The sequence below is a fragment of the Dissoconium aciculare genome, assembly GCF_010015565.1.
Source record: "Dissoconium aciculare CBS 342.82 unplaced genomic scaffold K489scaffold_11, whole genome shotgun sequence".
Taxonomy (NCBI): Eukaryota; Fungi; Ascomycota; class Dothideomycetes; order Mycosphaerellales; family Dissoconiaceae; genus Dissoconium; species Dissoconium aciculare.
In genome coordinates, this window is record NW_022984961.1 from 843,405 (window position 1) to 867,079 (window position 23,675).

A 23,675-nucleotide genomic window follows, 5' to 3' on the forward strand; every position below is an offset into this window, starting at 1 on the left:
CCTTTTTGCTCTGAATGTTGGTGAGCACGACAAAGCTCAACAAGCACAACAAAACTCAACAAGCACGATAAAGCTCTATTGCGAAGTCCTCCTGAGAACCATAGCTTGGCGAAACATCAGTCCGGTCAACGCATTTCCCGTTCAAAATGTGTATCGTCGCCGAAGTTGACCACCTTGTCTGCGAACACAAGGCTATATACATTTACGAATGTCAAAAAGCTACCTTTGGTCCAGAGGGCTTCACACCATGCAGTAATCCCATATATCCCGAGTCCAGACCCTGCTATTCTACGCACTGCTCTTCTCACTGCTGCGAGAAGACCTGGGGACTGGCGAGTGCGGATGTCGCCAGATGGGCTGCGGAATACGACAAATTTGGTCCTCCAGCAAACTTCCAGTCAATCTTACAGGGTTCGCATAGGGCACTCGCCGCTCATCTTGTGGAGATGCTTCAGTCGCGTACTCGCGCCCTTCAACTCGAATTCAGGCTTAGACGGGGTTGCCCGAGGTTCTGCACTTCGGACAGGTTCCGCGCAATTGGCAATCCCCGCGAGCCAGAGATCGACAATTTCATCAATGCCAACAGCGATAAGCCGCAAGAGGCCCCCCGGCCCGTGGCTTGGTGTTATGCATACTTCGATAGACGCGAGTGGAAGCAGCACGTACACTGGCCACGAGTAAAAGCCCACCTGTGTGAACACGGATACATCAAGAGATGGTCGTCCTATGGCGCCAAAATCATGGTACACGCACACGGTCTTCCCTCGATGTCCAGTATGTCCGAGGATTCGAAGGAAAGATCGGCAGGTCTCGAATGGCCAGATGTTGCTGTGCTGCCGGAGCTGAAATATCCCAACCCCAACGACGAATCGATGGGTCCCCCGAGCAAAAGGGCCAAGAAGGAGCCAGTCCGGGACGTTCTCAGCTATTAATTTCACTGGGGGCCATTTTTCATTCACAAGTCAGCGAGCAGATGACTAGTGCGAGCACGGAGTATCAGGTACGATGCAGCGCGAGCTCCGTGTACTTGCGAACAAACATATCGGTAGATACAAAAAGACTTTGTGTGACTCCAGTTGCTACAAGTACCGGCTTGAGAGATGCGTATCTGATAGTTTGCCACGTAGTAATGTACAGGTTTTGCCAGCTTGTGCTGCACCTTCGGCAGGCACTCCGTCTCATACACTGACCCCTGTCGGTCACACTTCAACCTGCAGGCGACTGCGATGCATCACTCCTGCGCAGCCTGGTCCCTGCTGGTCGGGCTCTCTCGCTGGCGACTGCGATGTTTCACCTAGAAAGCCGGAGTTATGACTTTTCCCGGAATCTGGTGACAGCGCTGTGTGAGCCTTGCCGGCGTGTCCGATCTTTGTGACATGGTCGACAGTTGGGTGCACAATTTGGGCACACAATTGGGCACACAATTTGCTCGTCACATGGGCCAACAAGGCAAAATACTAGAATGGCTGAAACTGAAGCCCGTGGAACGATTGGCAAAGAGGGCGAGTAGTGTGGAGGCAAACATGAATAGGTTGACCGGTCGACATCATTTAACGTGATGTTGATCTCATCCTCAGTGTCTATCGTGTTCTGAGCAATATCTATCATCGCAAGCCTCCTCTTGAGCATTTTCGCAATCGAGGCGTTCGACGAAGGTCGTCATCACTATGTGCAAACTCGCCCAAGTCTATTACGGACAATGCAACCACGAAGGTCGTCATCACTATGTGCAAACTCGCCCAAGTCTATTACGGACAATGCAACCACGAAGGCCGCTACATTTACTTCTGCAACGACGCCAAAGACACTCACCGCGGACGGCAACCATGTAAAAACCTCGAACTTCCCGCCCCGATTTCAACCATCTGGAGCCACTGCAGCGAGGGTTGCTGCTCAGAGGCCTACGAAATGCTCCGTCGCCGAATCTTCGCCTTCGATCAAGAAGCCGCCGACGCCCTGACAGAAATCGGCCGACATGGGGGCTGGTGGGAGCCCGGGGCGAAGAAACTCACGGCTGCTCGTCAGCGATCCATCGCCCTGAGCCAGCAACTAGCCGACATGCAGAATGATTGCGATCGATGGTGTGGCAGGGATATCTTCCTCTACGAATCTCCTGAGCCAGGGTCTAAGAATAATGAACCTGCGAGAATTATTGAAGATCGGCCAATTCCGTTCTGTTTGACGAGTGATGGAGAGATCTTTGAGACGCCTAGGGGCGAGGACGTCTCTTTTCGCATGTTCAAGACGGTATATTTGATCAATGCGGAGCTTTTCCGTAAGTGGTTGCCGAGTGTGCAATTCTACGACGCTCAGAGCCCGGGCTAGGACGATTGTTGTCGAGGAGTACTGAGAGACGCTGTGTTTGAGCAAAATGTGACGTTTGACTCGTTGAGAGAAAGAATACTGGTGTTTTTGTGTTGAATGAATACCTGCACTCGCAAGACCTGTATCAAGAGTGTATTCTGAGAATTTGGAACAATCTATGGATATTCGCCTGGAGCTTGATATGATCCCTCAGGGGGGCTTCATTGGTCGTTCGGGATCCTTCCGAATACACTTCCTGTCAGCAAGCCCACCCCGTTGGTTTCATATCTCGGGAACAGATTCGGCATTTTCCACGTCCATCGCGACGGTTGACAATGTATGTAAATTGGCGACGCTTATGGCATCGGAAAATACGCGCCGGCGGCTACTCAACTTTGCAATTCTGAAACATTATTTATTGTACAATACAATGCAAGACAAGCCATCAAACTTGATTCGTGATATTCATATCTTTCCTTGTTCTCTAGAATACGCCTTCGCCGCAGCGCTTACTTCACCTCAGACGCCTTATTATGGTCTGACAGATTCGACGTGTTATAATCTGCCGCGTCTTGACCGTAAGCGCTCGCGCTCAATACACTGCTCAAGACTTGTGAGCACGAGTGAGTGCTGAAGCTGTTATATTCAGATGTTTCTGCGAGCAAGATGTGTTCTCCAGACTCTTCATCTACTAGCGAAACAAGACTCAGGAACGACCTTTTGCGATTTCGAGAGGGAAGTCCCAAGAATCGCCGCCACAACCAAATCTAGGACGCTCAGCCATGTGTCAACTGCTTGGGCAGTACTTTCCCAAATGTACCCACTACGTCGGCTGTGCATCTTTATGCGACAAGGCTGCCAAGACCAAAGCCGATCTGAACGTATGCGAGAATGTCGAAGTCGACCGAGAGACCGCTAAGACCGGTATTCATTGTTGCCAAGCGTGCTGCAATGAATCAAGGAGTCGTCTCATGGAAGAGTACGACAGGCTGGTGGATCAGGAACGCAAACTGCTTGATCCCAAGAAATGGAACGGTGATCAGGAAAAAGAGATCGCAAAATGCAGATCAAAAGTGTTAGCAATGGAGACAAGACTTAAGAGCTGTCCCCGTCAATGCTTGGGATATCAAAAGGAAGTATCGGGCATTCACGAAGGAGGCTACCTTGGGTACGTGAGGGCGCATGCAAACGGAAGAGAATTTGATATAGACCCCGACTGGTGGACGCTTAAGAAGAATCTCATCAAGTCGAATGTCGAAGCTCTCGGCAAATGGATGCATGGAACCAATCTTGTTGATGTGAGAGGAGATCACAATCCGGCCAAATATTGGCCACCCAACCCAGAGCACGTGTCCCCATTCGTGAGGCGGGGGTGATTTTCACCCATTTTCATCGCCGCGGAGGTATCTTACAAAGTATTGGTGGGCATTCGCTATTTCACTTGATCATGACAGTTGTTGTTGAGAAGATAAGAAGTATCCCTCGAGCGTTGTGTGTCTGGACTGTCGAGAGGATTTGTTCGTGACGGCAGCTTCCTGAACGCATTGAGATGGTCAATTTGTCCACTATATAGCTTTGCTGTACTTGCATCGTTTGGCCTGAAAATCCATGTCATCCTTGAAATCATGGCCGAACATGTAATCACTGTGTAGTCAATCGACCGAGCACTCTGCGAAGGCATAAGGAGCACATAGTGGTCTTTTCGTGTGAACCCTACTCAGAGTCTCATGCTCGAGCCAGCTCTGATGCACCTCGACGTTTCCTGAGATGGTTTGGCAAAATGTTTCCTTGTCTTTCAAACACTGTCGTTTACCAACCAGGATGTGGTTGTATCTCGGGCATTTGACCAACGACGGGTGGTACCTGCCGAAGTGAGACTCTTATGTGTTTTCCCCACTTGTCGGGTGGAACCTCGAATGCGACAATTGAACGTTGAGCCACGTTCGTATCATGCTCGAACGGAACAACGTTCGTCAAACCTCAACGTTGTTGAACGACTGGCTTGTGATTGAACTCGACATCTTTTGAAGGGAGGAACGCTCCAGTGACGGAGGGCAATTCTGATAACCTGAGGCATTCATACTGTGACCCGGGGAATCAGGCTTCAGCCTATCAGCGCTAAATAGTAACGCTGACGTGCTGGATAGTGTGGAGATAGTCCACGTGCAGCATCTATTGCACGCCTGCAACCCATCTCATAGAAATACACGCGGCAATATATCCACCTGGGCACCTGGGCATATGTTGCAGGCCATTGATTTCGGGGTGCATTAAGCGCAGGCGCAAACCATCTTCATAAGTGATAAATGTGAAGGACCATGGCCAGCTCTGGACCCTTAAAAATTGTGTAGCCCTGGAGGGCAGAAACGGGCTGTTGGGTCCCGTACTTTATGTACTCCATGGAGACTGGGGTTGGTGAGCCTCGGGTGCCCTACATGACTTCATCCGTTGAGGGCAACTCTCTTCCCTCAACTTCCCATTCCCTCCCTTTCCACGAGAGCATATCAAAATGGTAGGCACACGGCCCCAATTCAATCGACGAGCATACCTGCTTTCGCATCGCTAACATGGCAGCAGTCAACCTCGAATCCAAGCAATAACCGTGGCGCTCGGTCGCGGTCGCGCTCAAAGCGATCGACTACCAATCTCAGCAATCTTCGTCTAGCACCATTGTCCCAGAAATATACCACCAACAATGGTCCCTCCACCGCAGGCTCTGAACACCAAGACGAACGGCCCAAGACGCCATCAGACGAGGCGTATGCCCGGCAGCATTCTAGCTACCTTCAGGGCAAATCCGCTCCTACCACTCCCGGAATCTTGAGCCGCAGCTCGACCAGGAGAAGCTTTTCGGGTGGTTTGAGTCGGCGCGATGATCAAATGTACGACGACGAGGATGACGAAGACGGAGCTTATACCTACAACAATTCTCGGGCTGCTTTCCGCTCCAACTTAAAAGCAGAGGGTGACATTCATCGCTCGCAGAGCGACGGCACATTCCTCACGACTGCATCAGGAGCCACCACGCCAGGTGGCAGGCAAGGACATCGTCGCCACCTCTCAGGTCACGGTCCTTCCTCATCGAAGAAGCACCCGGTGCATGCGCGCAGCAAAACCGGCACTTCCACGCCTCGCGCTCTCGACCACGACGACAGCTGGCTCTCGCACACTGGATCGCGGACGTCGGCAATCTTGCAAGAGAGCAAGGGCCAGTCTTGGCTCTTGGCTCGTGACCCACCACCGCAATCCTCAGATGACGAAAATGAGGAAGAGAACTACGAGGAAATGGCGGTCCTCAGCGCAAGCACGGCAAAGCTCGAAAAGATCGCATCACGCGGCTCTCAAGGCGAACCAGCTTCTGCAGAGCGCCGTTCACGGTGGGGCAGCCGCTACGGAAGTCGCTCGCAGAGCACTCGTACAAGCCGCTACGGCAGTCCAGTCGGCACGCGCACTCCTCGCCCTGGCCGTGACGCTAGTGGATACTTTGATGATTACGCAACTAGCTACAATACTGCAATCACTGAGATGCAGCAGCGCGCTTTCGTCGAAACTCCTTACCCACGGGAGTTCACCGAGGACCAAGCGGAGGTTGATCGTCTGAGTAATACCAACTCCTTCGGTCTTGGTTCTGTCGTCGACAGGCTGATGAACTTGCGCGTATTTGGTGCTGCAGGTGGCGACGGCGTCGAGACGACCGATGACGAGAGCGGTCGCGACCAAGCAGATGATACTGAAACGGAAAGCGAAGCTAAGGACCGGATGGCAAGGGAAGCTCTGCGCAGAAAGCAAGAGAAAGAGAAGCTCGCTGCTCTGCTTCCTGCTCCGACTGCCGATGAAAACGGCGATGGACGAGTCGGCACATGGCAAGATGCTGCTTGGTTATTGAGTGTAGCTAGCAAGGCTTTGTTCTAGAGACGGTAGTTCGCGGATAAATGGCTCCTTAATGCGATTTTGTTACAGGTATAGTTACAGTAAATAGCTGTGAATTCGATTCGAGCGCGCTGCTGTCTTATATTCTCCTGAGACAGTGTACGGTGAGACGTATGTCGCACGGCATCAGACGAGCCGCGTAGGGTGCGGAATCCGACAAGCCGCAAATTTGTAATTCATTGAGCGTCTTGATGAGTGTCGTCGGCAATGAAGCCAGACTAATTCTGACTGAATTTCTGACTGAATTACACAATCTCCTTGCACTCGTTCATTTCACCAAAGTCTTTTGGACGATCGGGCGATCACCTTCGACGCCAGCGCATTATCCGTCGAATCAGTTCACTTCTTGGCACTCGGCGTTAGCGGCCGAAAGTTGGGCAAGCAAGGTTCAGGTGTTCTCCGCAAAAGTAAGGTACCGAAGCGTGTTTGGAGAGCGCAATAAACATTCGACTTCATCAGCACAACACTGTCGTCCGACTGCTGGATTCATCGGGCTCGACGCGATCGCCATAATTTTAATACAAATCCAACCGCGACAATGTCGAGGTCGCAGAGTCCAGACCCTCCCGGGACGGAGCGCACGCTGCGTTCCACAACACGCAACCCGCGCCGAAGACAGCGAGCGACCGATAATGACACACTCAAAACATCAGCACCGCGTCGCAAACGAAGCAAGATCTCCGAGGACACCTTCGCACCAAGAGCTTCGACAGAGATTGCAATTGTTCCGACAGCCGAAGACGACGACATCATCGTCGTTAATGGTCACGATCACAGCAACGGTCATCGTGCATCAACCGCGAGTAACGGAAATCTAGACATGCCTGTACGCAGTAAAAAGGGAACTATCAAACGGACCTCGCGACCGGATGGCGCGACAATACTCGCCCAGAATCAATGCTACACGGTCAAGCTATTGCCCAGCACGCCAAAAGAGCTTCGCCGACCAGGACTCGAATATCGTGGCACTCTAGGAGCAGGCAATCGAGCTTTGGCAGTTACCCACAACAATGCCATGGTATGGGACTACACGAGTGGGTCGTCGGGGAGCGCAATGCGCGTCTTTGACATTCCCTTTCACGACAAGACCAGCGACCCGCTTCCACATGGAGCTTTGGTCCCGAGTAATCTTAGCGCATCGGATTCCGGACTTGTTTTGATATCGGCGACGACCGGCAAGGTTATTTTCCATGAATCAATTGACCGTGCAGCATCGTTGGGACTCTTTCAGGACAACCGAGCAGGCGTTGAGGGTACGATCGGCACATTGTTCTCGGGCGAGACGGTTACGGATATTGTGCCAGCGGATCACGCAGGCTTCATCATTGTGCTCAGCTCAGGACGGCTCGCACAGCTGACCTTGCGCGATAGTCAGGGCAAGGCACGGATATTCAGCCAGTTCTTGCGCATCGCTGAGGCTAATACTGGTGGATTGTTCGGCAGTATCAAAGGCCTATGGAATGCTGGCTTTCGCAAGGACCTGTGTGCAGTTCACACGAGGCCAACAAGTGTTCGAGGGCAGATGCAAGTCATATCTCTAACACAGAGCGCAGAGCTTCTTCTCTGGGAACTGGAATGGTCCGGGCGATCCGAATTCAAGTCGAAGATTGACTTCAAGGAAATCCTTACCGCCGAGCTGGTGTCCATTCTGGATGCACCAGAGCTGGCCAGCAAGACTGATACTATTACGGCCTTGGATTTCGCCATCATCACAAAGCCCGTTCCTTCCAGCAATCAAGAATTGTCGCTTGCCAATGCGGAATTGCCACTTGAGGTTTTCCTGCTCGTCAGGGCTGGCACTGCGGACATGCACGAGTACGCTCTCGTAGAGCTCAGCATAATCGGGGAGGAGGTAACCATTATTCGGACTTCGCCTCTATCAAACTACCGTGCACCATCCGACCTGAGTCGAGCGAAGAGACCGAGGCTGCTGCTTCCCAAACCCGGCCACACAGCCTATGTTGTGTTTGAAGATGCTGTAGTGCTTTTTGCTGCCCAAGGCGTCGTCGCTGATACACCCGATGCTCAACTTCGATCTTCTTTGCTCCAGGCTGATCTGTTCGAGGAGACAGTACATCTCCGATCGCAAAAGGATCTATCAGTACTAGGAAGCTGCAGCGAGGAGCCCAGGGGTTCGCATGCATCATGTATCGCTTTTGTGAAGAGCTTTGGTTTGGTGCGGTTTTCGACCGTCGATATTTATGGCTCACAGACATTTACTCGCATCTCTGCGAAAAGCAGAATCGAGCAAGCTATTTTCTACGGTGCCATACAACAGGAAAACATTATCGACTTTTCACGCCGTGACCATATCGAGCAAGGCCTCGAAGAAATCGAAGAGGCAGCATTGGCTACCAGCGACGAAATCCTCCGTGCTGAAACATCCTTCACGACTTTCTTATCGCCGTCACCTACATCAATGGAGCAGCACCTCGCCACTAAGGCCCGTGCGCTCAAGGCATTGGTCTCTCACGTTGCTCAGAATTACCCAGCCATCTCTCGCACGACCATGTGGCGTCTGCTAGCTAACGCCGAACGAATTGCTGCTGCGCAGAGTTTGTGGACCGCATTTGAAGAGCATGTGGCTGCTACCAGTCAAGGGAAGCGCAAGGCCACTCTTCTGGACGAACTCTGCACTTGGTTCGAAGCTGACGACAAATTCCCACATCGCGCCGATCTGGCTAATGAAGATCCTGTGCGACGTTTCTTCATTGGTGGATTGCATCGCCTAGAGCGTCTCATGCTAAATGTTCGGGTTTTGTTGCAAAGTCTGCGCAGTGACACTTCCAAGACGCCAGAGGTTGTCCTCCGTCTAGTTGCACAGGCAAACGATACATGGTTGCGGATTCTAAATGCAGCGTACGCGTTCCGAACGGAGAATGCTTCCAGCTACGGGATTGTGCCAGATCTCATCGAAGACGGCCTGCTGCTGGACTCGGCTGCGTACGCTGATGCGCCAGAATTCTGGACCTCTTCCGAAAAGCTCGTCGACGCCACTGTCACGATCACAGCCCTTTCGCGTGAGTTTGCGAACTCTCTCTTTGAGGTGCCGGAGCTGACAGAGCCGGCCGTCAATTTGGTGCGCGAGATCTCGCAATGGAATCCCGAATTAGTTGAGCTCTACTGTACTCAATTCCGTGAGTGCATTTCCTGGCGGGCCTCTCGTCCTTCTGAGAAAGACAGAGAGCATGCGAGGCGTCTCACAGTAACATATGACGCGTCACGCTATGAACAGCTCCGCAAGTTGGCGGATGTCGGACAGGTCAGTGCTGGTATGAAGCTCGCAGAAAAGCTTCATGACATCCACACTCTAGCAGACATGGTGATTGCCGAAGACCAATACCTCAGTGATATGAGCTTGGAAGGTTTGGAGGTTGCTGAGCAAGTATCTGAATTGGAAGGAAAGATCGGGCGCTACTTTGAACGATACCAGGAGACATGGTCGAACCTTTTCTTTGACAAATTGTTCACTGATGCATCTATCGGTAAGACTCTTCAGCGTGCGCAACAAAACTGGAAAGATGCGCTCAACAAGTATCTTCGAGCGTCGCCAAGCCGGGCGAAACTTTGCTGGATCAACGACGTTACCGAACAGGACGATTTTAGCCACGCCGCTCAAGCGCTCGCACAGAACGCAGACGCCTTTGAAAGCCAGCTGTGGGCCAAAAAAGTTGAATTGTCAATGTCAAAGCTCGCGTTGTTAGCCGCTGATGAGGCATCTTCTGATGTTGCGACCACGCCAAAGAAACTGCTGTCTAACGGATCAAAGAAACACAGCCCGCCTCTACCGCAAAATGAGCTCGTCCTGGTCGAGCTGCAAGAAAAGCTGTACCGACATGTACTCCCCACGGTCATCGCTAGCATCGACCGTCAAGCGGCGCTGGAGCAATGTATGAGCGCCTTCGGGTCTCATGTCTTGTCATTTCCTTCACTTCGACAACTTCTAGAAAATGGTCTCGATCGTCTGCTCGACCACAAAGCACTTTCTGTGGAAGAGCTGATTGACATTTTCACTTTGATGGATTGCATCAATGACGAGGACTCTCCCGATAACGTCTTGGGAGCCGAGTTCTTTCTTGCTCTCAAAGCTCTTGACGCTGCCGCTCCTCGGTTGTCCGAGAACCAGATTGAAAACCTTCTGAAACTAATCTGGAGTCGATGCTACACCTTTGACGACTGGTCAAACCTTGGAATCTCCGCCAAACAATCCGACGACGAGCGACTCCAGATCCTGCGTCAGACCGCTCCGTGGAGCGTGTACTATTTCGCCTACTCGGCCGGGTTTTTCTCGCCTTCGCCATCCTCTCCAGCAACCTCCTCACCGTCCGTTCAAGCTCTCCCACCAAGCTCCTCCCTCAACGCCTTCTGCAGCCCTGGCGACCTCTCCTACCGATTCTCAGACCCAGACCTCCTCGAACCAATCCTCGAGGATCTCCGCGCACAAAACGAGATCCTCCAATCTGCAACCACCGACCGCCACCTCGACGAGCTCATCTCCGAATGCGCCCGCGACGCCGCAGCATATGTATCGCTCGAGGCCGAGGACCGCGCCCGCGCGCTCGAAGGCGAGAGAGCGCTGCAGGAACGTTTCTTGACTGGTGTGGACGGCGGAGTCACGGAAATGTCATCGATGATGCTATTGGGTAACGGTGGTCCTTATAGCAACGGCTACGGTCAGAACACTGGATTGAATGGATACAGGAGCGTGAATGGCAATGGGAACGGTCACGGACATGGCCTGACGAATGGATTCAAGGCTGGAGAGTTTCTTGGACGTCAAGGCGTGGACAGTGAGATGGATGAGACGGATTGAGAGGTTTTGGTGAGCACCTATTGATGTTCCTTCCTCTTTGGTTCGTTTGCAATTTATGTGCGAGGAAGCATCGGCGTTTCTTCCATTTTTTCTTCTCTTTGTTCTGGGGAATTTCGATGTGCATGGAGCTGGAACTTCAAGACTGGTGTTTTTGCAGACAGTCCCTGTGTCAGGACTTGATATTTCTTTTTTCTCGTATGAAACCTGTATGATTAGCGGTGGAATGCGTGTAGCGGCGAGCGTCGCCGAGTTGTTTCATTTGCAAAAAGCATCTCAAATATATGGTGTTAAGACAGCTTCACGGGTGTACGGGAAAAAACAGTAAAGCGAAATATGTGCCAAAATTGATGGCAGAACACAGAACGACGATGAGGATATCATATGGAGATGCAAACAATGCGACGAATGCCCGTACACTGTATCAAATCGAGGCAGCATGGCACGTGTATCATGCGCGACAATAACGATGTAGACATCTCTTGCCTTTTCCTGTCTTTTTCTTCCTTCGAACTCCTCCGTGGAAAATAATCCGTCTATAACTTTTTCTTCCTCTTCTGCTGTGCAACAGCCGAATCTACTAACGCGCGCATCTCCTTGTTCCACGCTTCGCTGAAGACCTGCTCCGAGAAGCGCCAACTGCTCTTGCGCGCGCGCAACCGCATCGCGAGCGCATCTTCGGGAGATAACGCGAGAGCCTTTTCGAAGCCGGCGGCAAATTCGGCTTCTGTGGAGGCGTGGAAACCTGATACGTCGTCAGTAAAGATAAATCGATTTAGGCTTGGGGGGAACAAAACCCACCGGTTGGTCCTCCATCAATGTCCACGACGATGTCCTCCTTTGGCCCGCCGGAATTGTTGACCACGGAGATCAGACCTGCGGCCTGGTACTCCACGACACCTATTCCGAAATGCTCATTCCACATGCCATTGACACCGACGGCGGAGCTCGATAGGAAGTTGAGAATCTGCGGCCATTTGGCGTTGACCACGAAATCTACACTGTCCTTGACTTCTTGGGCATGTAGGCGAAGTTTGTAAACCCGCTTCTCGTCCGCGTCATCACGCACGCTGCCTACGAGAATCAGACGTGGTCGCGACGACACGGGTGTGTTTGGATGGACGTCTCGAAGGAATTTGTGGAAAGCATCGATGATTTCAGCATGTTGCTTCTCTGGTCGGAATTGTGCTATGTAGAGGATGTTGTTGGTTCGGGATGTGGCTTCGCTCGAGGCATCGACGGCGATCTTCTGTTGGAGTTCGGAGACGGCGCACGGAGGGTATACCACTGTGATAGGCCGCGATGGAGGGGAGGATTTGGGTCGTTTTGCTTGCTTACGTGCGCGGGATGGGCCCCAGAGGGATGAAATGTGGCCTTGGGTCCAGCTGCTGTTGGTCATGACGGTGTCGACGCTGCCACCGACACGCGAGTACAGCTTCGCAAAAAGTTGCCAGTAAATTTGTTTGACTTGACCTCGTAGCCCTTTTCCTGCACCTGCATTCAATCCCTGGCTTGAACCATCAGGCGCATTCAACGATTGCAACATATCGGTACTGATGGTCGGGTAGTGAACATAAGCAGCAGTCGGTATGCGTGGAAACAGCCATTTGCACAGCGCAAGAGTAAAGGCATAGCCCATCGTGTCAACGTAAATGTCCGGTGCAAGGAGATTCAGCGCATCCCAACCGAGGATCAAGCTGCCGAAACTTTGGCCCAGCAAAGTGAAATACGGCCATTTGTTGGCGAGGACAAACTCCCGAGTGGTGAGGTAAAGGAAGACCACGCGCGCAGGATTGAGGTCGATATTAAACCGGTTCCGTGCGTTGAGTAGAATCTGATCACGGCTGGCATCATGGTCGCCAGTGTATACAACACATAACGCTCGAGGATATTGATGTTGTGTCGCTAGAATAGCAGCGAACAGAACTCGTTCACCGCCACCACCGGCGTTGCAAAATGGATGGAAGAAGGCAATGACACCATCGTATTCCTCGTCCACCGAGACATTCTCTTCCTTTGCGTTCGTCGCAGTAGGTGTCCGTTGACCTTCAGCTGTCGTCGCAACCTTCTCCCAGTCTGAATCTAGCGAAGTTGAAGATGGCGTCTTTTTCTCTTCCACGGGATTCGCTTCCAGGGTGGGATTGTAAAACGCTCGCGCTCGCTCTTTCTCTTCGGCAACCGCACGTGTGAACAGTAACTCTCGGCGGTTCTGTGTCTTGCTTCTAATTGATTGGCCTAGAAATCGTCCAAACCAGCGCAGACCATAGGGCAACAAGCCCGCTAGACTGATGACACCCAGTAGCACGATCGCAAGGGCGGTGAGGATGGCCATGTTTGCCAGGCGGGGCTGTACTCGGGAACGATCACAACATGTGGTCGTGCAAGGTCGGAGAATTTCTCAGAGGTTGTGCTGAGTTGGGAAAGCCGTGGAGTTGCGGCAAATAAATGGATGTATCACGAGCCGTCGTCGTTGCCTGAATGACCTGACCACATTGCCCTGAGGAGGCGTGTTTTGCGTTATTACGTGTACCTAACAGGTATGTAACTAGTTATTATTGTCCAGTGACGTCGTCGCTTGATCGATCTCCGGAAGGCAGAAGCCGCGGGCCGTCAACTCTATTTTCCCTGTGATGCAGCAAGGGAAATCATTCACAGCCCTGGAGTGAACCCTCTCTGTGCCCGAGGCATTCATCAATCAAGAAATGTCCGCGGAGGTTACATAATCATATATGTCTTCCGCGAGCTTCATCTTCTCAATGCCGAGATCCATTCATCGTGAAGCCAGGAAATACCCAACATCGACAGAGACTCCTTCATTCCGGTACTGGTCGATAGCCGCAAGAGCCTCATTCCAATGCCGCAAACATCACCAAGAACATCACGGCCATGAACAGCCTCGCTTCTTCCACCCGCGCGCTGCGCTCCACCGGTCATTCTTTCCTTGCGCTGCCGCCCACATGTCGACTTGCGCTCTACGAACAAACTCTCCGCACCTCTTCTGCCCCCACACGACGCGCCTTCTCAGCTACAGCATCACGCAAATCCGAGCTCTATAATGCAGTTGTCAGCGTACCTGCCACTCTCCTGGATGTCATTCACTCCACTGGTCTACCATGGTTCGCGACGATCCCAACAGCAGCAATCCTCGTTCGAGGCGTTCTCATCTATTACGCTTTCACCAAACCGCATCGTATCGGAGACGTCAAGATGTCACATCTGGCGCCTCTTTACTCAGCACGGAGAGCAAGCAAAATGCGTTTACTGGGCCGTCCACCCCGGGTGACGACTTTCAACAACATATCGGGGAAACTTCAACACTGGTATAAAGCGAACAAAATGAGTTGGGCCATCCGCAACCAGATTCAGAAAGCTTTCGGTATATCAGGTAGTCTTCGCTCCGGGATAGTCACCAACTTATCCCTCGTCGTCATGTCTGAAGCTATCAGACTCAGATGTGGAAGTTCACAGGGTCTTGTCTCAATCTTGTTGTACCCTTTTGCTAGGGTATGGACTGGTATCAAGAGAACATTTCTGGATATCAAGGACCAACTTTCCCCGATATCGCCAGATGCGCCCACACCTCTGGTAGAGCAGATGGAATCACTCTCCATTGTTCAATCACCCTTCGTCGACCCCTCCCTCATGGTCGAAGGTCTACGCTGGTGTCCCGACCTGAGTGTTCCCGACCCATATCAACTTCTTCCGTTCTTCCTCACAACAATCATGATATATCAAGGTGTCGTTACCGCCATGCAAATCCCCGTTACGCGCCGCCCGGACTTAGCAGGCTTGAGTGATGCCAAGATTGAGGCTCAAGCTCATCAGCTCAGGTTCGACCTCAAAGAGCATGCAACACAAGCTTCAAAGCGCAAGAGGAGTATTTTTGTGAACAGCTCTGTGGCATTCATTTTCGGCTTGATCATGACTGAGGTCCCGGCGGGAATCGTCCTCTACTTGCTCACTAGTGTGACTACTGCTGGAGTGCAGAGGCTCTGGCTACAGTATAAATATCCTGCCGGGGAGGCGATTACCCGGTGTAAGCTGCCCATGAGAGTCCGGGTAAGGAATCAGTATCGCAAATGAAAATTATCTGGACAGTCCATGGGGATATCGATGCAATCACGGTGATTGATCTGCCTCGGGATTGCGAAAAGGTCATCCCTGGGCGAGCCGTCAGCTGGCCTGGCACCGGCGAAATCAAAGCCCAGCATTGTAACAACAATATTCCCCCGAAGAATTCCATCATCATTGGGGACGACATTCGAGCTGGACCGGAATCGAAATCTCGGAACACGCGTCAACGACAAATTCCGTGTACAACACCTTGTACATAATTCACATTTCGTGTACTCATCAGAACATTTCAGAGTGAAATCAGGAAAACGCGCTTTCAATCTACAACCTCACCTTCGCCCCAATGCCCCCCTCCCTCTCAAAAACGACCTTCTGTTCCCTCCACTCTCCAATCCCCACATCAATCTCCGCCCGAGCGCCAACCTTCAACGATCCCCCCAGCGCCTTGCGCACCGCCTCATACCCGACACTACCCAGCGACCATTCAACCGGTAATTTGGGCGTTGTCCACCCTGGAATTCCATCGTCGTCGTCGGGGGGGTCGAGGGGTCTTTTCGCGGGTGGTGGGATTGTTAAGGGGTCGGAGTAGAAGATGTGCGCGATGGGATGGAGGGTTGTGGTCGGTTTTGGAGGGACGGCGGTGTTGGTGCTGCTGGTTGTTGCGGTGGCGAGAGCAGGGAGCCAGGGGTCGTCAGTCGAAGGGTCGTGTGGTTTGGAAGGTTTCTTGCCGCGATCGGGGTTCTCGCCATCGTCATCGTCGCCATCGTCTCCATCGCCGTCGCCGTCTTCTATCGGCCGTGGATATAGCGCCGTGGCATTCAGCCTCAGAATCGTGATGGGATCATGCGGGAGGGGATTCAGCAGGACGAACGTCGCGGAGCTAGAAAAGAGATGGAAGGTTGCATCTTGGATGAAATGCAACCCGTCATCGTCGCCCCCATCGTCGCCCTCGTTGGTGTCGTCATCATCTTGCATCCCACCACCGCCGCCGCCGATCTTCAACAATCCTCTCGGAATCCTGATCTCTAACGTCCCAAATCTCTGCACCACACGGCCCAGCACCGCCGCCATACAACTATCATTCCTCGCCGCGGGAGATCCCTCGGGGATGAACGTCCTCGGGGAACCGCGCACGCCGAGGACGAGGTCTTCTTTTCCACCGGAGATGAATTTACCGAGAAAAGCGCGTCCTTCGTCCCGGGCTTTGCGTCCTTCGTCCTCCGCCGAAATGCCTGCGCGGTGCTGCTGTAAAAGCGGTGCATACTCCACCGACACCCCAACATCTTCATTCCGTCCCTCGGTCACACTCGTATTCCTCCCGAGAGTGATCCCGCCGAGTAAATGTCCCGAGCTGAGGAATTCCGCGGAGAAATAGGGGATTTGCGCGCTGTAGGGCGTAGGGTTTGTGAAGCCGAAGATGGCGGCGAGGACGAGGCTGGTACGGGTGCTGGAGTGTAGGCGGAGGTCGGTGAGGTGCGGGTTCAGGAGGGTGAGGTTAGTCTTGGGAGGGAGTTGGTGACGAGGCGGTTGTGGTGCGGATTCTGTCGGGAGTTTTATTTTTGAGGGTGGGTTTGGTGGGTTGGGTCGAGGTAGGATCGGTGGAAGGGCTAGATCGGAGATAGAAAAGAAGAGTTTTGTTTTAGTAGAGTGTTCTTTGCATGTATTGGCGTCTGGTCGAAGCGTGTTGTGAAAGGAGTAGAGGAAGGAAAGAAAAGGGGAAATGAGGAGTGGGTGCAAGAGCCACGCGAGTGTCTTGATATGATGCTATCTTTCTGACATCTATCCGATATAGCCTGAGAAAATAGAGAACAAACTCCATATCCTGTGCAGGCCACCACAAGTAAAACGCCGAAAATTCCAGACTGCCCACAAGGGACGACATAGTCCAGATGGGTCCATGATCTAGTCAACAACCCCTTCGACCCACAAGTACACAAACGCCAGAGCCCAAATAAAGATCGGTCCCTTTGACCATGACGAAAAGAAAGAGAAGGGCGTTGCAAGCATTCCGAAAAGGTGTAGAGGGGGTGTGTTGAGTCTACTTACGTTTCAAAGGCACATCTCCGTGCGCCGGCAATTTGCGAACCACAACATCGCCGAGAGATGTGACGACCTCGACATCCACTTGCGCGACAATTTGTAGGTGGACGATCGAGCCCTTGCCGCCAAAGATCAGTTTCTCCACCACTTTAGTGAAGATATCTTCGTTTGTAATGATGAGGGGCGCTTGGTCAATGTGGGACTGAATGAGGAGAAGAGTTGGCTGAGATTTCTTGGTGCTGAGCTCGACATTTGTTGTGACGGGCGCGAGGTCGACAGAGACGGTGGTTTCTTCGTCAGAAGCGGTGGGGTTCAATTTGAGGGCGTGTAAATTTTCGTGTTGAGCGCCGACGAGACGTTCCCAATCGCCTTCAACAACGTGGGTCAGGTTAGCTCGCTGCCAGGCACTCAGATCGAGCTCGGCAAATTTCGTTCCGTTGTACAGAACATCCGCATCGGCACGAACGCGGTCCACGTCGAAGTTTTTGAGGTTTAGTGCGATCGGTGGAGGTAATGCGACCAGCGCGCGAACATCAGCAGAGATTCGAGGTTTGGCCTCGGGTGAATTTGGGTCTTCAGCCCATGGGTCGGGAAGATCGAAATGAGTGTTGGTGAGTGAGAAATTTCGAATGAGTGGATTTTTGTCCAGAGAAGGTGGGGGAATAGGTATGGGAAGGGTGAGAGATGAGAGCAGGCCAGTGAGCCATTCAGGTGCCTCGCTCTCTGGAGCTGGGAGTTGTTCTGAGGAGGAAGATTCGATCGAAGAGAGGCTTGGTGAGCCACGAATGTAGATGGTAGTGTTTTTCCCGTGGAGGTAATTGCCGACTAGACGATCGAGAGGCGAATCGCCTGCATTCGGACAATCGCGGATGAGAGAGGCTGGGAGGTGATGCATCGTAGCGGTGACTCGAGCATCTAACAACTGCTCAGGCTTCACATTGAGCTCATGAGTTCTTGCTCGAGCAACAACAATGTTAGGGTCGTTTTCTGCACATGCATCGACAAGAATGTCAAATTCCAGAGGAGGGACTGTGAATTCGACAGGGTAGTCGTTCATCACACCCAGGCTGGCATCAACCGCGACAGCGCTACTGTTGCCATTCGGACCATCGACCTCATGAACTGACACATCCTTCAGCTTGTAAGCTGGCATCTTGGGGATTTTACCGTTGGAAAGCATGAGCTCTTGTCGGATGTCTTGACGTCCGACGTTTATCAGGCCACTCGAGAGGGGAACTTGTGCTTTAGCAAGCACGCGCAGGCGACCCAGGCGACCATCGATCCAGTCGTTGGCAATACTGCGAAGACCGTCTACCTGTCCAGGCCTGACGTCGACGAGGATATCGATGAATTTCCACTGACCGTCTCGAATACTCATCTTGATCGGCGGGACTTGAGCAGTGCCTAGGACGACATTGCCGTACTCGGGAAGGGAGACCTCGACATCACTCTCGCCAGTCTCCACTTCCGCGGCCAGATAGGTGAAGAAGCGGCCCAGGTTACGGACCGGGTCTTGTGATACTCGACGGGAATCTAGGCAGACACTCGCTTGAATCCGAGTGCGAACGCCGGACGCGGTGAAGGAGTCGATGGAAAGGCTTCTAGGTTCTACCACGATCGCTTGCTCGGCGTACTCCTTCACGATCCCTGGAGCGACAAAAGCAAGGACGATGATGAGGATCCCGCCCAGTATTAACAAGACCAAGGCTACCAGACTAGGCCACCTCCAATTGAACTTGTTCGTTACGGGTCGCTCCAACTCATCTCCGTCGTCTCTCCGCGGTAGCAAGGGCGTCTGCTCGGTAGCTGCTGATGTGTTCTGAATATCCTGCTCTTGTTGGGTGTCCTCTGCGTCCGCTGCTGTCAAGCGCTGCTGCGCGTCATCGTCGACTGCCATGTTGACGGGATATGAAGCAGCTCCTCGTTGCTGCGAGGGCTATCGCTGCGATGTGGTGAGTGTTTAGCGCCGGTGATGCGATGTGATAAGGCGCATGTCTGACGGCTAGAGTTGAAGCGTGCGAGGACAGTAAGGAGCACAGCGGAGGTGAGCGTCAGATGTTGTTGTTATTGTTGAGTGGTAGAGGTGAGATCAGACGAGTGGGTAGATGTGTGCATGAGAGCAAGCAGCCAGGCCAGGTGCCTGATGATCGCACGCGGGCGGAGAGAAGATACGCTATCTCCATGTGCACTATCGCGATGGACTGCCCAGTTCAGCACAGTCACACTCCCCACAGTCATCAGCAGCAGCTACGTCAACACTCACACTCACGCTCACACTCACAGCCCAGTCACGAGCGGATCTGGGCAATCGTCCGTCTCTTCCCCCCGCGGAAACATGACTCGCGCCCGGCCACGTGACGGTCGTCTTGATAGTATAGTGTACTTGGTATGTATCAGCTGTTCGGGCTGTCAATGTTTTGGTCCGCCATTCAAATGACAGACATCAGAAGACCCATTCATCAATTCGTTTCAATGTATATTGTCTCTACCTAACTAAGCACGATAAACCGATGGCAGCTCAGTGATTCATCACACCGCAGTCACAATGAGACCGTCTATTGCAGGAGAGATCACTAGGTGGGGGCGGACGAGGCTCCGGAGCGGCTTTGCATGATGCCCACGTGTAATGTGCATGCTCGCCGAAATCAGTCCGATCTCCCTCTCGTTGGACCGACATTCCCACGCCGTTACTCCAGCTCAATAATTTGCCTATGCCAAGCCTTGGAGAGTATTCCACTGAAGAGACCTGCGTTGTAGCAGCCAAGGAGACAGCTGGACACCAGTAGTCTTCAGGCACCAAATCCTACCGAAGCTGAGGCCGAACAGCTCGGCTTTCGAGCCACAGCACCCTTCTCATGGGATGATGGGACACTGCATTGGCACACCACCTGCATCTCCACATATCATATCAGCTTGCCATGATGTCAGGACTTCTGACCCGGACTCCTTCGTCGCTTCGGTCATGACCACTCGGGTTGAAGGCAGTCAAGGGCCGAACCCGTCGGCTTTATCTGGGCCCGGTAAGGGCGAGGGTCTCGCGATGTAGATACCTGCGGGCAAATATCGTATAAGTACTCGCCATGGCACTAAATGAATCTGGCTCAACCATATCATTCGTATCCGAAACATGTTGATCCTGATTGCGGGCATCACTGGCAACATTGGCCAGAAGCTCGCCATTGAGGCCGAGACACGAGGCCATGCGGTGCGTGGTCTTGGTCGGAATCGGAACAAGCTATCGCGAAACGTCGATGACAAGCTCGAATCCTTCGTTGAAACAAAGTCTTACTACGACATCGCTGCGATTGAAGCGGCCTGCAACGGTGTTGATGCTGTCATTTGTGCCTACAGCGGCATTCCGCAGCTTCAGCTTGACGGGCAGCTGATTTTGCTTCGAGCGGCCGAGCGTGCCGGCGTACAGGTATCCTTATTCTCATTCGATACTGCCGCTCCGCGTTGGAACATGCTGACCGATTCGCGTACGCAGCGCTTTCATGCCGCGTCGTGGAACGCTTACTGGCCTGCACTCAGCCTCGGCGACCACGAATCAATGGACCCATACCTCTGCTTCGCAGCCCACGCTCGGATCTCGTCGCCAATCAAGCCCATCTACCTGTTCACCGGCGTGCTCATGGAAGTCTTCTTTTCATTGCCAGGACATGGCGACTTGTCTCCCGCGAACCATGGACTCTGGGACCCCTCTCCGCATAAGCGACTCGTCTACTGGGGCGAAGGCGATGAGCCCTGGAACTTTACCACCGAGCGAGATGCAGCCGCGTATAGTATCGAGCTCGTGACGGATGAAAACGCAGCCGAGGGTGGCTATTTCAAAGTACATAGCGGCTCGTACAGCCCACTGGAGGTCAAAGCGATCTATGAGACAGCTCGCGGCGTGACGGTGGATACGCAGAGGCTCGGTTGCATTGACGATTTGAGAGCGCTCGCTTTAAAAGAGAGGTCGGAAGGCAATCCTCTCGAGTGGTGGAAGTATATCGGATTGTTCTATCAGCTCCTGGTACTTGAAGGCGGATGGGTCTACCACGAACGGGACACGATCTGTAGTAAGTATCCAAACGTAAATAGATCGAAACTCGAGCAATTCTTGAAGCAGAATTCAGAAGTTTAATACAAACATTATTACTGGTCAGTGCATTACCCTTGCTGTTCTGTTCTGTCATGTTGGCGCGGGCATCTGGTCCGCCACCCACTTGACAAACACTCGACCACCGATTGTTCCAATGTATGTTAGAGCACTACTAAACGGTGACAGCCTAGCGGGCTCGTTCAGATCATACCACGGCCACAATGAGCCCATGATAAGACCATGATCTATTCATCTAGGAATCTTAAGACTCGCAATATTCATGGCTCCGGAGCAACTACACCGAACGTTTGTGCTTAGGGTTGACATTGGGGCTATTTGGCCTGCCTTTACGAATCTCCCCCACGCGTACTTAGGTAGTTAGGTAATGACGGTGGCTCTTTGGGCGACTAGCGGCATGACGAATATGTCTTGCGAATTGGACGACCTCGAATACAGATCTGTTCCGGGATAGCTAATCTCCTATCCTTCTTTCACTTCACTACCAGACAGCACTCTCTCAAGGTTGTTCACCTCTCACGCCTTCTACCGCTGTTGGCGGCTGCAGTACGATATGTCTGCATGGCATCCCAGCCGAGTTCGGGCCCTGGCGTGGCTCGGTCCGCATCCGGATGACTCAGAAAATTCCAATGGCTGAAGTTGACGGCAGGCGGACCCGTGGACATTTGAGGTCTAGATTTGGGTGACTGATAACGATATGCACCTGCGTCACTTCGCGGAAAAAAAAAACCTTTACTGGTGCCATTGGGTCTTCATTGACAAAGAATTGATTTTCGATTGAACTGCCGGACGCTTGAGTAATTGAAGAGATTCCAGCGAGGAAGAACAATAGCAATCAAGATCGAAAGTCTTCGTTGACTTCAAAGCTATCACAAGAGACACTTGCGGAGACCACACGATCGTCAAGCAACCAAGGGTGATAACCATTCAAGTCAGATCCCACGACCCAAATTCAAATATCTACCAACATGGCTGCCATGCGCCTGGCTCGTCCCCTCTCGACGTTCACATCCAGTCAAAGTCAATTCCAACGACTCAAGTGCATCCCGTTCACAATCCGACAATATGCAACATCATCATCACCGCCGCCAACTCAACCCAAAACATCACCCTTTGCTCCGCGCCATCTCATGTCCATCGCCGACCTCACGCCTCAAGAATTCACCACCCTCGTGCAAAATGCACAGCACTTCAAAACCCAAGTGAAATCCGGCGCCGGCCTCTCCCCTAGCCTCCGCGGCGCTCTCGCCGGACAAACTCTCGCCTTGACCTTCACCAAACGCAGCACCCGCACACGCGTCAGCACCGAAGCCGCCGTGGCCCTCCTCGGCGGGCACCCAATGTTCCTCGGCTCAGGCGATATCCAACTCGGCGTGAACGAAAGCCTGCACGACACCTCCGTCGTAATCTCCAGCATGGTCTCGGGGATTTTCGCACGAGTAAACGGCCACTCCGACGTCGTAGGCCTCGCACAACACTCCAGCGTGCCCGTCATCAACGCCCTAAGCGACGCCTTCCACCCGCTGCAAACCGTCGCCGACTTCCTCACCCTGATCGAAGCCTTCCCCTCGCAAACAACCTCCAAATCCACGCTCGGACTCGAGGGGCGCAAAGTCGCCTGGATCGGCGACGCGAACAACGTGCTCTTCGACCTCGCGCTGGGCTGCGCCAAGAGCGGCGTGGACATCGCCGTCGCCACACCCGCAGGCTACGCCATCCCCACCGCGATGGAGAAACTCATCACCTCCACCGCCACCGAGTCATCCCTGTCCTCCCGGCTGACCCAAACCACCTCCCCCCTCGAAGCCGCGCGCGACGCCGACGTGCTGGTCACAGACACCTGGATCAGCATGGGCCAGGAGTCCGACAGTGCGCAGCGGATCAAGGATTTCGCGGGCTACCAGATCACGCACGCGATGGCGCGCGACGCGGGGGCCAAGGCGGACTGGAAATTCATGCACTGTCTCCCGCGCCATGCCGAGGAGGTCCACGACGAAGTCTTCTTCGATCAGGCGCGCAGTTTGGTGTTCCCTGAGGCGGAGAACAGGCTGTGGGCGGCGCTGGCGGTGTTGGAGGCGTTTGTGGTGAAGAAGGGGAAGATTGAGGATGCGACGAAGTCTTCTTGAGATTTCAAACGAAGAGTACATGGAGGGGGGAGGGAAGTTGATGAAGAGGGTCAGAGACAGATGGAAAGGAGTTTTGTCATATTGTGGTACTAAAAGATTGTGTTCATACAAGCCGAGCAGAGTGTGTAATTCGCGAAGACTATGATAGGTTTCCTCTTGCATTACACTTTCGATCATTTCCTGTAAGACGAATCTCCAAATAACATGCGATTGTTGTAGCACACATCGAAAACTCCAATGGTTTTCAAGCAAGTTACGCACCTGGTGGTGGAGGCGGCGGCGGTACCTA

At 52.9% G+C, this 23,675-nt stretch overlaps 10 protein-coding genes across 10 annotated transcripts; 8 read left to right on the top strand and 2 right to left on the bottom strand.

Moving 5' to 3' along the window:
• Positions 1-146: 146 nt before the first annotated feature.
• K489DRAFT_433763 (uncharacterized protein) lies at positions 147-1,074 on the top strand (the record flags this gene model as incomplete). The annotated part of the gene is made up of 1 exon (XM_033608530.1): positions 147-1,074. The coding sequence occupies one exon, from the start codon at positions 147-149 to the stop codon at positions 930-932; it is 786 nt and encodes a 261-aa protein (XP_033457391.1). The 3' UTR covers positions 933-1,074.
• Positions 1,075-1,605: 531 nt separating this feature from the next.
• Positions 1,606-2,373, top strand: K489DRAFT_383155 (uncharacterized protein; the record flags this gene model as incomplete). The annotated part of the gene is made up of 1 exon (XM_033605530.1): positions 1,606-2,373. A coding segment is annotated over one exon (714 nt), but the record flags the coding sequence as incomplete, so codon positions are not given.
• A 387-nt stretch (positions 2,374-2,760) lies between these two features.
• Positions 2,761-3,963, top strand: K489DRAFT_383156 (uncharacterized protein). Its single transcript, XM_033605531.1, has one exon. The coding sequence runs from the start codon at positions 3,087-3,089 to the stop codon at positions 3,678-3,680; it is 594 nt and encodes a 197-aa protein (XP_033457393.1). The 5' UTR covers positions 2,761-3,086; the 3' UTR covers positions 3,681-3,963.
• A 793-nt stretch (positions 3,964-4,756) lies between these two features.
• Positions 4,757-6,321, top strand: K489DRAFT_383157 (uncharacterized protein). Its single transcript, XM_033605532.1, has 2 exons — positions 4,757-4,816; positions 4,882-6,321. Exons 1-2 carry the CDS (start codon positions 4,814-4,816, stop codon positions 6,214-6,216), a joined length of 1,338 nt encoding a protein of 445 aa, XP_033457394.1. The 5' UTR covers positions 4,757-4,813; the 3' UTR covers positions 6,217-6,321.
• A 366-nt stretch (positions 6,322-6,687) lies between these two features.
• K489DRAFT_383158 (uncharacterized protein) lies at positions 6,688-11,415 on the top strand. The gene has a single exon (XM_033605533.1). It carries the CDS (start codon positions 6,773-6,775, stop codon positions 11,045-11,047), a length of 4,275 nt encoding a protein of 1,424 aa, XP_033457395.1. The 5' UTR covers positions 6,688-6,772; the 3' UTR covers positions 11,048-11,415.
• Positions 11,306-13,561, bottom strand: K489DRAFT_383159 (glycosyltransferase family 4 protein). The gene is made up of 2 exons (XM_033605534.1): positions 11,846-13,561; positions 11,306-11,789 (listed from the first exon to the last, which is right to left on the bottom strand). Exons 1-2 carry the CDS (start codon positions 13,374-13,376, stop codon positions 11,581-11,583), a joined length of 1,740 nt encoding a protein of 579 aa, XP_033457396.1. The 5' UTR covers positions 13,377-13,561; the 3' UTR covers positions 11,306-11,580.
• A 191-nt stretch (positions 13,562-13,752) lies between these two features.
• On the top strand, positions 13,753-15,283 carry K489DRAFT_54485 (uncharacterized protein). Its single transcript, XM_033608707.1, has one exon. It carries the CDS (start codon positions 13,931-13,933, stop codon positions 15,125-15,127), a length of 1,197 nt encoding a protein of 398 aa, XP_033457397.1. The 5' UTR covers positions 13,753-13,930; the 3' UTR covers positions 15,128-15,283.
• A 156-nt stretch (positions 15,284-15,439) lies between these two features.
• On the bottom strand, positions 15,440-18,884 carry K489DRAFT_301784 (uncharacterized protein; the record flags this gene model as incomplete). Its single annotated transcript, XM_033600439.1, has 5 exons — positions 15,440-15,767; positions 15,990-16,143; positions 16,195-16,659; positions 17,165-17,402; positions 17,538-18,884. Coding segments are annotated over 5 exons (2,532 nt in total), but the record flags the coding sequence as incomplete, so codon positions are not given.
• A 1,401-nt stretch (positions 18,885-20,285) lies between these two features.
• On the top strand, positions 20,286-21,264 carry K489DRAFT_390354 (NAD(P)-binding protein; the record flags this gene model as incomplete). Its single annotated transcript, XM_033606595.1, has 3 exons — positions 20,286-20,579; positions 20,646-21,219; positions 21,242-21,264. 3 exons carry the CDS (start codon positions 20,286-20,288, stop codon positions 21,262-21,264), a joined length of 891 nt encoding a protein of 296 aa, XP_033457399.1.
• Positions 21,265-21,736: 472 nt separating this feature from the next.
• K489DRAFT_383164 (ornithine carbamoyltransferase precursor-like protein) lies at positions 21,737-23,606 on the top strand. Its single transcript, XM_033605535.1, has one exon. It carries the CDS (start codon positions 22,229-22,231, stop codon positions 23,384-23,386), a length of 1,158 nt encoding a protein of 385 aa, XP_033457400.1. The 5' UTR covers positions 21,737-22,228; the 3' UTR covers positions 23,387-23,606.
• Positions 23,607-23,675: the final 69 nt, after the last annotated feature.

Excerpts from the sequence above, each read along its gene's own strand:
- K489DRAFT_383156 (XM_033605531.1), top strand. The coding sequence starts at position 3,087 with ATGTGTCAACTGCTTGGGCAGTACTTTCCCAAATGTACCCACTACGTC.
- K489DRAFT_383158 (XM_033605533.1), top strand. The coding sequence starts at position 6,773 with ATGTCGAGGTCGCAGAGTCCAGACCCTCCCGGGACGGAGCGCACGCTG.
- K489DRAFT_383159 (XM_033605534.1), bottom strand. The coding sequence starts at position 13,376 with ATGGCCATCCTCACCGCCCTTGCGATCGTGCTACTGGGTGTCATCAGT. Across the intron at positions 11,790-11,845 it reads CATTGATGGAGGACCAACCG|GTTTCCACGCCTCCACAGAA; the intron begins GTGGGTTTTGTT and ends ACGACGTATCAG.
- K489DRAFT_54485 (XM_033608707.1), top strand. The coding sequence starts at position 13,931 with ATGAACAGCCTCGCTTCTTCCACCCGCGCGCTGCGCTCCACCGGTCAT.
- K489DRAFT_383164 (XM_033605535.1), top strand. The coding sequence starts at position 22,229 with ATGGCTGCCATGCGCCTGGCTCGTCCCCTCTCGACGTTCACATCCAGT.